This window comes from Podarcis erhardii (genome assembly GCF_964252035.2).
Source record: "Podarcis erhardii genome assembly, chromosome: 10".
Taxonomy (NCBI): domain Eukaryota; kingdom Metazoa; phylum Chordata; class Lepidosauria; order Squamata; family Lacertidae; genus Podarcis; species Podarcis erhardii.
In genome coordinates, this window is record NC_138500.1 from 855497 (window position 1) to 865923 (window position 10427).

General features: G+C 54.9%; 1 protein-coding gene and 1 long non-coding RNA gene across 2 annotated transcripts in view; both read right to left on the reverse strand.

Annotated features, from left to right (window-relative positions):
* LOC309352046 overlaps positions 1-10427 on the reverse strand; it is a 413396-nt gene that overhangs the window by 60951 nt on the left and 342018 nt on the right. The gene's annotated exons all lie outside the window — the stretch shown is intronic.
* GCC1 (GRIP and coiled-coil domain containing 1) lies at positions 1161-5752 on the reverse strand. Its single transcript, XM_081879877.1, has 2 exons — positions 4642-5752; positions 1161-2622 (listed from the first exon to the last, which is right to left on the reverse strand). The coding sequence occupies exons 1-2, from the start codon at positions 5683-5685 to the stop codon at positions 1306-1308; spliced, it is 2361 nt and encodes a 786-aa protein (XP_081736003.1). The 5' UTR covers positions 5686-5752; the 3' UTR covers positions 1161-1305.

The window sequence follows — 10427 nt, forward strand, 5'->3', positions numbered from 1 at the left end:
GGCCTGAAGTCAGGGGGAGGCATCGTGCAGGATGAGCAGAGGCCCATGAAGGCACTTTATACCTCGCAGCAGCTGGGAGGTTACAGGCGACTGCAGAATCACAAGAGTCGGAAAGGACCCCAGGGCTCATGTAGTCCAGCCCCTGCGGTGCAGGAATCACAACTGTTTTGCAAAAGAAAAAGTGCCACAGGGACCAAGTGCATTTCAAAACCGCCCTCAAGTGGCTGATGTGTGTTTTCCTTCACCTCCCTTGCGAATCCAAGATCTGGCAATGTTTCCTTTCCGTTTCTCCCCTGCTTGACAAAGCCAGGCCACCATCATCAGGCGGCAGAGCGCAGCCCCCCACCCTGGACCCACAGAGCAGCAGGCCTGGCTATGGGGTGGCACCCGCAATGGGGCCTTCCCAATCCCAGGGCTGGGCGTTCGGCCAGAGTACGGCCACTGGAGCTTGTCCCCCGCAAGATGCTCACAGATTCATAGAACTTTAGAAAGGGACCCGTGCGGTCATCCAGCCCAACCCCCCGTAATGCAGGAATGGCAGCTTCCACTGCCTAAACCCTGGAGGGTTCTGTGTGAGATTCAGATCCCAGGACATAGCCCAACCCTCTGCCCCTCTGGCCCAGGACCTCAGGCAGGGAGCTCTTCCCAGCCCCTGACACACACACCCTGGCCCTCTCCAGCTGGGGATGCCGAGTGCTGAGCCCTCGCCAGGCAAATCCGCAGGGTTCTCTGCCCCCCCCTCCTGCGATGGGGGCCAGCCTGGTCAGCAGTGCCACATGCCCCCCCCCATGATGTGGAGTGGCTGGCCTCCTCTCCCCGAGCTCACCCAGCTCCCAAGGAGCCCCCTCCCAAGTCAAAGAAGCCCTTTCACCCTGGAGAGGGGCCCTCTTCTTCTGCCCCCCCCAGCTCCACCCCTGGGTGCCCCACGTGCCGCATCCTGCTCCAAAACACCAAGAGGCATTTGCCCACAGCACAGTCTCTGCTTGATGGTCCTTTTTATTTGCAGATCACAAACCAAGTTGAAAGTTGAGAGGCAGGAAGAAGAAAACCCCAAACGCAGCCTGCAATAACTCCCCCATTTGGCAAAAGAAGACACCCCCCCCCAAAAAAACCCCACTTGATTCAAAATCCCCCTGTCTCCCAGATCATGGTCCCTTCTAAGAAATGGCTCTTGGGCTGATCCTGGCAGCAGAAAGGCGCTCAGAGCCCACAGCTGCGGGAAGAGGAACTGCCAGACCCGCCTCTCTCCTTGGCACAGGGGCACCCTCTGGGCAGAGCAGCCGGCCCCACAGCAGCCCAGGGGGCTCACCTCTTCCCCGAAGGCCACCAGCTGCCTGCGCCCCCCGCCTGGCTGAGCACGGCCTGCTTCTCCTCGGGGCTGAAATGCAAGATAGTCAAGATGGCCGTCAGTGTCTGCTGCCGCCCCAGCAAGTCCGTCAGCGTCAGGAAGCGGTAGAAAATGTTCTTGAGGTACTCCAGGTTGGCGCCTTCCCTGCCCTGGTCCCGGGCGCTCTTCTGCAGGCGGCCCTGCAGGCCCGAGACCTCCTCCCGGTGCCGCTCAGCCTCCTCCAGGAGCCTCTCCTGCAGCTGCCGCAGGGCCGCCTCCAGGCTGCGCTTCTGCTTCTTCAGGGCCGAGGCCTCCACCTCCTTCCTGGCCAGCTGCTCCGTGTACAGCAGGAAGGCCGGCTCCTTGGGTGCCGCCAGGTGCAGGGCCTGCGTCAGGGTCTCCAGGGAGACGTCGCCCTCGTCCCCCTTGGGGTCCCCGCTCTGGGTCCCTCCCGCTTGGGCCGGGCCCTGCTTGGGCCCCTGGAGGCCGTAGTATGGCAGCACCAGGGCCCTCAGCTGCTCCAGCTCCTGGTCCTTCTCGGCCAGGACGGCCAGCGCCCGGTCGCGCTGCTTGTGCATCTCCTCCTCCAGGCGCAGGACCTTCTCCTGGAAGCCCAGCTGGCTCCGCTCCAGCTCCTGCCTGTGCTGCTGCTGCAGACGGGCCGCCTCCTGGCGCCAGGCCTCCGCCTCCTGGCGACGCTGCCGGGCGCCCTCCTCGCAGGAGAGCCGCAGGGAGATGTGCTTCTCCTTCAGCTCGGCCAGCTGCTCCTGCGCCGCCTCCAGCTCCTTGGCCAAGCTCCCGTCCTTGGCCGACTTGTTCTTGAGGACCACCTGGGCCCTCTGCTTGTACCTCTCAAACTCCTCCTTCAGCTGCTTCAGCTCCTGCTGGTAGTAGGCCGCAGTGGCCTTCTCACCGTCCCCCGTCTCCGTGCCGCCCTTGGGGGGCTCCAGTCTGCAGAAGGCTTCGATCTCCTGGGCGGACGCCGGGCTGTCCTTGGTGGCCTCCTGCAGCATCTCCTTCAGCTTCTCCATGCGGTCCTTCAGGACGTTGATGTCCAGGCTGCTCTCCTCGAAGGCCGCGAGGTCCAGCGGGGAGCGGCCGGAGGCAGCCATGGCCAGAGTCTTGTTCTCCAGGTCCAGCTGGGCGATGCGGTCCTTCAGCTTCTGGATGACCAGCTGGTCCTTCTGCTTGGCTTTCTCGTAGGTGCCCAGGAGCTCAGAGACCTCCGAGATCTGGGCCTCCAAGCTGGCCACCCGCTGCTCCTCCAACTGGATCCGATCCTCCGCTTGAACCGTCTGTGTGGGAAGGAGAAACAGAAGGACATGAGAGGAGGCTGCTGGATGAGGCCGCTGGATGAGGCCAGCGGGAACCCACCCAGCCTGGTTTTATTTTAAAACCTGCCGCTTCTCCAAAGCTTTTGATTTCTTCTCATGCTTTTGGAACACTCTCTAAAGGTTGCTCCAACGTCAGCACCACACCATCAGCAAACACCCTTAGTTTATAGACTCTACGTCTCACTTCAATATCTTTAAGTTCCCTATTTCTCCTTATATTCTGAAGCACAATTTCTAATGCCATAATACAGTCACACTTCATGTTACGTCCCCTTCATGTTACGTTCTTTCAGGTTACGTCCCGTGGCGACCCGGAAGTACCAGAAAGGGTTACTTCTGGGCTTCACCGCTCGTGCATGCGCAGACATGCAAAATGACGTCACATGCATGCGCAGAAGTGGCGAATCGCAACCTGCATGTGTGCAGATGCGCCGCTGCAGATTGAGTTCTTTTCATGTTGCAAACGGGCCTCCAGAACGGATCCTGTTTGCAACCAGAGATACCACTGTAAACAACAATGGAGATAAGGGTCAACCTTGTCTCGTTTTTCTATTTGGCATTTGTCCGAAAGAATGTATCTGTGGATTGATCAGTATAGATCTCTTCAATTCCAGCCAGGAAAGAATTACCTGTTTCCATTTTCTCAAATACCTTAATCAAGAATGACCAAGAAACACTATCAAAGGCTTTCTCTGCCTGCCCAAGAGGACCTCCAGCCTGGCCGGGAGGTGGGGAAGAAGCATGGCTTGGCTCTGCCAGGGAGTCACGCCACCAGCCTGGGCCAACCTGCTGCCCTCACAGAGGACGGGAGCCGCTGCCCAAAATATCTGGAGGCCACCGGGCTGGCGAAGGCTGCTGTTCCCCACAAAAGGCTGGCATGGCGTCCACAGGCCTCAGCAAACACCTCCATGGAGGGGGCCAGTAAGAGTGACCCCCACCCTGTGGTGAGCTGGAGAAGTCAAGGAACCATGTAGGTAAAGGACTGTGCCTGCTTTGGGGCTCCGCTCAGGAGGGAATCACAGACTTGCAGAGCTGGATGGGACTCCCTGAGTCATCCACCGTATTTTTCGCTCCATAAGACGCACTTTTTTCCTTCTAAAAAGAAAGGGAAAATGTCTGTGCGTCTTATGGAGCGAATGCACTGGACTGGAGCCATGGCTCCCGTCAGTCAAGCAAAGCGGGAGCCGCTCACAGGGCTTCTGTCCCGCTTTGCGCGGCTCTAGCTTTGCTTGCTGTACAGCCAGGAGGAGCTGTACACAGCTCCCGTCTGTCACTCTCTAAAAGTAAGCAAAGTGAGAGCCGCTTACATGCTCTACGAGGCTCTCCCTTTGCTTGCTTGACAGCGAGCCGGGAGGAGGCAGGCAATTCAGAGCCAGCGGGCGCTTTTGAAAGTGGTGCGTAGCCAGCAACAGCTCCAGCAGCCTCAGCTAGCCAAGGTCTGCGCGCTCCCTAAACGGAGCAACGAGGCTGCGGAGGAACGGCAGCGCACAGGAGGGGTTGGATCGGAAAGGGTGAAATTTAAGCAACTAGCAGCAAAAACAAAGCAAAAACCCAACCTTGAGCTCTGAGCCACAAGAGCAGTGAAAACCAGGAGGAAAACAGGAAGGCTGCTGAGGACGGGAGAGCACTGGGATGAGGGAGAGGGGGAAATTATGCAAATCCCCCAGCATCTCAGCTGGCTCTTTGAGCACGCATGCTAAACAAACACATAGCTCCTGTCCCTCTCACTCTCAGTCTGATATACCAGTAGTTTATTAGTTTAGTACAACATTTGATTCAGAATATTTTTTCCGTTTTCCTCCTCTGAAAACTATGTGCGTCTTATGGTCGGGTGCGTCTTATGGAGCCAAAAATACGGTAGTTCGAACCCCTGCAGTGCAGGAATCGCAGTGCAAGAATCCCCGACAGGTGGCCCTCCAAGGAAGGCAAACCCACCCCCTTGGGAGAGAGAGCCCCTTCCGCTCCCCGCCCCGTGCTCACCTTCCGCATCTCCTGCAGCAGCTGCGCCTGGAAGTGGCTCCTCAAGCTGGCCGCCTCGGCCTGCAGCTCCTGCACCTGCGGGTCGGGCCGGGCGCTCTCCTCCCGCAGGGCCCTCAGCTCCCGCCTCAGCTCCTCCACCTCGCGGCCCAGCTGCCGGGCCTGGTGCTCAGCCCCCTCCGCCCGGTCTGCCACGCCCGCCTTCCCGGCCAGGGCCTCGCGGGCTTCCTCCAGGCCCAGCTCCGCCTCCTGGCGCAGGGCGCGCTCGCTCTGGAGCAGGAGCTGCAGCTCCCGCAGCATGACGGCGTGGTCGCCCTGCTCCTGCGCCCGGTCGTGCTGCTGGGCGATCAGGCGCGCTTTGACCTCGGCCAGCTGCTCCTGCGCCTCCTTGACCTCGGCCTCCAGCCGGCTCCTCTCCTCCTCAGCTCTGCGGCTGGCGCTCTCCATTTCCTGCTTGGCCTTCTTCTTGTCGGCCTGGTAGGAGGCCTCCATCCGAGACTTCTCCTGCGTGACGGTGGCCAGGGCGCTGGTCAGCGTGGCCAGCTGAGTCTTCAGCTGCAGGACTCTCCGGTCCGACTCACTGGCGCCCCCCACAATCAGCTCCCCGCTGCCAGAGCTCACGCCGCTGCTTTCGGAGCTGCTGGTCTCCTCCAGCTTCGAGGGAGAGGCTGCGTTCGCCACTGCCACCGTCCCCTCTTCCATGCCCACCAGGTCCCCCCTCACGCTGGCCAGGCTGGCAGCGGTCCCATGACTGTCCTCGCTGTGGACCGAGCTCTGGTCCTCACTCAGGTCCGGGCTAGAGGAGCCAGCCACCCCCAGGGGCTGGGCCACACCGCTGCCCAGGCCGGCGTCCACCTCGTGGGAGACTGACAGGACCTTCAAGCTGGCCTCCAGAGCCTCCTTCTCCTTGAGAAGACTCTTGTAGGCCCGCACCACGTCCTTCAGGCGCCCCTGGTACTGCAACAGCTGCTTCTTCTGCACCTCGATGGTCTCCTGAAGGTCTTTCCTGCTGGGGCCGCCCCCAAAGTTCATGCCAAACTTCTCCATGGCGCCGGGGGGCTGGGCTGGCTCTGAGAGCTGCAAGGGAACATTAGGGTGTGAGAAGAGCCATGCAGCCGGGTCAGGCCAACCACCCATGCAGGATCCTGTCCCCACAGAGGCCCACCAGATGCCCTGAGGGGAGGCTAGCAGGCGGGGTTCATAACAAGAGTAAAAGAGCCTCCTTGTACCGAGTCAGACCTTCATCACAAGTACATCAAGCAGACAAGGCTGCCTAAAGGTGCTGAGAAAGTTGATGTGAATTTTTGTCAGTTTCAGTATTTTAACTTTTTATACCACAGAGCTGTAGAGTTGGAAGGAATCTCAGTTAAAGCATCCAAGACATAGGGTTATCATTTTTTCCTGTCTTCTTTTTCTGTGAAACCCTGGGGTGGGGGGTGTTTCCTACACTCAAGTGGTGCATAGCTTTGGCAAAATAAACAAACACAAGTAGCCCATCTAGCTCAATACAGTGGTAAAGGTAAAGGGACCCCTGACCGTTAGGTCCAGTCGCGGACGACTCTGGGTTTGCGGCGCTCATCTCGCTTCACTGGCCGAGGGAGCCGGCGTACAGCTTCTGGGTCATGTGGCCAGCAGGACTAAGCCGCTTCTGGCGAACCAGAGCAGCGCACGGAAATGCCGTTTACCTTCCCGCCGGAGTGGTACCTATTTATCTACTTGCACTTTGAGGTGCTTTCGAACTGCCAGGTTGGCAGGAGCAGGAACCCAGCAACGGGAGCTCACCCCGTCATTGCGGGGATTCGAACTGCCAACCTTCCGATTGCCAAGCCCAAGAGGCTCTGTGCTTTAACCCACAGCGCCACCTGCGTCCCTCAATACAGTGGTACCTCAGGTTAAGTACTTAATTCGTTCTGGAGGTCTGTTCTTAACCTGAAACTGTTCTTAACCTGAAGCACCACTTTAGCTCATGGGGCCTCCTGCTGCCGCTGCTGCGCCGCCGGAGCCCGATTTCTGTTCTCATCCTGAAGCAAAGTTCTGAACCTGAAGCACTATTTCTGGGTTAGCGGAGTCTGTAACCTGAAGCGCCTGTAACCCGAGGCGCCACTGTATTCGGCACAAAAAGCAGGGGCAGCTGGACCTAGAAGGGGGCCCCTTCCCTTCTGGAGCTGAGGGCCGCCTCCAGCCTCAGTCCGGCCCTGCTCCTATTGGCAAGCCCCCCCTCCCCCCCGGTTCCAGGGTCAGGTGCCAGGGGGGAGGGGGCGGGGGGAGGCGGGGGGGGCGCTTGGGAAGGACCCGGATGGGGGAGCAGGAGAGGCCCGGGAAGCGGGGGGGGGGGGGCGGCCTGCCAGGGGTGGGGGTCTCCCTCTCCCCCCTCCCAGCCTCTCCCGCACGGGCTGGCAGCAGCAGCAGCGGGCCGGGGGGGGTCCCGGGGGGGGAGTCCGAGGGGGCGGGGCTGGGAAGGGGGCGGGGCTCACCTCTCGCCCGCCGCGCGGCCCCGACCCGAAGCCCCTCGCCCAGCAGCTGGCCCCCCGCACTGCGCCTGCGCCGCCCCCTCCGACTTCCGCCGACGCCGCCCGTCCGCGCATGCCCGGGAGGCGGCGCTGCGCCTGCGCCGAGGGAGCCACGCCGAGAGACTCGGCCGCCTTTGGCTAGACCAGCGCCGGGATCGGCAGCTTCCGGGTCCCCTGTGTGGCCGCGGCTGCGCCTTGAGAGCCAGGGAGGGGGTGGTTTGGATGGCCTCGCGGGGCCCGGGAGGAGAGGAGGAGGGGCGGCTCGTGTCGGGGCCACTGGGCATGTTTGAGTTTCCTTGTTTCTTAAATTTCTCAACTCCCAAAGGATCCTAATATAATAATAATAATAATAATAATAATAATAATAATAGTTATAATATTGTTGTTTCGTTGTTGTTGTTATTAATCAATATTAATATTAATATATAATTCTATAAATAATATATTCTAATAATATAGTAATGATGTATTTTAATATTACTATGTTAATAATATAGTTTAATATTAATATATTAATAATAAATATTAATATCAATATTAATATTAATAATATAATTTTATACCCCGGCAACTCTGGGCGCCTGCACATGGATGCTTCCGGGATGCGCATCTGGAGACACGTGTTCCCCTCCTCCTTCCTCCTCCGAAGACGCAGCAGCGCCGCCTTGTGTCTCGGGTGGTTCCAAGGGCCAAATTCCTGGCCAGACAGCGCCCCCTGCAGGCGCGCCTTGGGCAGAGGCGCCCCTGTCGAAGAGCTCAGCTGTCCATCTCTCCTCCGGGAATGAATGAATGAATCTTTATTTGCAGCAGCCATCAGCCATAAAACAACAACATACCAAGAACAGAAATAAAAAGTCAATTCTATAAAATTCCTTTTAGGGTTTGGAATCAATAGTCAAATAGTGGGTCTTATCCTGATTGCCCCAGCTAAAAACCTTGCCACCTTTGCTGTCCCCTGCTCATCCTGATCTGCCAAGTGGCTGGGCGACCCGGAGCGGACAATAAGAGAGGGGCAATAATCTCATTCCTGAAGTCTTGGCACGTAGCCGGAAATTCTTCCAGAGACCCCCAAACTATCAATAACTATCCCAGCAGACCTGTCAAAAAAGAGCAGGTATCTTTGAATAAAAATACACAAATTTATTATTGGTAACATACAGATAAATTAAGGATCTTTACAATTTATAATATGCAGAGATTAACATGTGCTGAAAAACCAGAGAGAGAAGTTGGGGGGAGGAGGCAGGGGGAGGTTCTGGTTTGGGGAGGGAAAAATGGGGGGGGGAATGAGGATGATATGTTTTTGATAAATTGTTATGTTGAAATTCTTAAAAAAAAAATATTTTTTTTTTTTAAAAAAAGAGCAGGTATCTCTGTGTGAATGAAACAGGTCAGTGATGATGGATTCTGGAGCCAAGGTATTCACCTTTTCAAAAGGATGTTTCAGTCAGGCCAGGGATCGTCAGGCATCTTGATTGACATTTGCAGCGAAGAAGTGGGCTGCCCAGATGACAAGACACCCCCCCCCTTGGCATTGTCAACATCCTTTTTAAATTGTTGCACCCAGAACTGGACCCAGTATTCCCACCGTGGTCTGACCAAGGCGGAAGAGAGCGGGACTATTATTGGCAAAACCTATTTGGTGTTTCACAACTTTCTGACTAGTTGCAGGACCTTAGCCAGACCTAGCAGAGTAAACGCAGAATCCACGGAAGGCATTGGCGACGTGGCGGCAGACAGGATAGACGAAGCAGGAACCAGAAACTTGTTTTGTTGTTTAGTCGTTTAGTCGTGTCCACCTCTTCGTGACCCCCTGGACCAGAGCATGCCAGGCACTCCTGTCTTCCACTGCCTCCCGCAGTTTGGTCAAACTCATGTTTGTAGCTTCAAGAACACTGTCCCACCATCTCGTCCTCCGCCGTCCCCTTCTCCTTGTGCCCTCCATCTTTCCCAACATCAGGGTCTTTTCCAGGGAGTCTTCTCTTTTCATGAGGTGGCCAAAGTATTGGAGCCTCAGCTTAAGAACCATATTGTCAGGAAAGCAGTTTTTAATGTCTGGACAAAATATAAAGACTTATTGGAAAATAAAACTCCAAGGTGGCTTTCACCTCTGGAAGCCAAGGCCCGAAAAAGACCCAATATGGAGGCCAAATGGCCAAAATATTGGGAAATATTAGAAAAAGATGGAGACAATTGGAAATTGCAGAGTTTGGAGAAAATGAAGGATAAGGTGCGAGACTGGTTACATTATGCTCAGATTAAAGAAGTTTTTAAAAATGACAAAAAGTTAGGGTTCCAGGTGGAGAAATCGAAGTTAGAAACAGAATTGTTAGAACCAAAGACCAAGGTATTATCTAGAATGTATAACTTGCTGCTAAAGTGGAATACACAAGACGAAATGGTTAAATCGGCTATGATAAAATGGGCACAGGACATTGGGCATAACATTATGTTTGAGGACTGGGAAAGGTTGTGGACCACTGGGCTGAACTTCACCGCATGTAATGCTCTGAAGGAAAATGTTATGAAAATGATATATAGATGGTACATGACCCCAGTTAAACTTGCCAAAATATACCATTCGTCTGATAATAAATGTTGGAAATGTAAAGAAAATGAAGGAACATTCTTTCACCTCTGGTGGACATGCCCTAAGGTGAAGGTCTTCTGGGAAATGATATATAATGAGCTGAAAAAGGTATTTAAGTATACCTTCACAAAGAAACCAGAGGCCTTTCTTCTGGGCATTGTCGGCCAGAAGGTGTTAAAGAAGGATCGAACATTTTTCATATATGCAACAACGGCAGCAAGGATTCTCATCGCAAAAAACTGGAAAACTCAAGATCTACCCACACTGGAAGAGTGGCAGATGCAGCTGATGGACTATATGCAACTGGCCGAGATGACCGGCAGAATCCGTGATCTGGGAGAAGAGAAGTTGGAGGAAGACTGGGAGAAATTCAAGATGTATTTACAAAAACATTGTAATTTGGTTGAATGTTAAGAAGGATGCTAGATTATAAAAAACTGGTCACCACTAAACTAGATTTAAATTTGATGATAAGTGAGACTAAAGAAAATATAAAACTTTTTGGAAGAAGCGCTAGATTATATGTGTGAGTGGACATGAGATTGTAAACAAGTTGATAATTTGTTTGGAAAAATTTTTTTAACAATGTAAATGGGAGCGGGAGACGTGAGGGAGCCCAAAGAAGTGATGAAACTGTTGTGAAAGAAGTAAGATTGTTTATTATGTTTTATATTTAAAAACCTTAATAA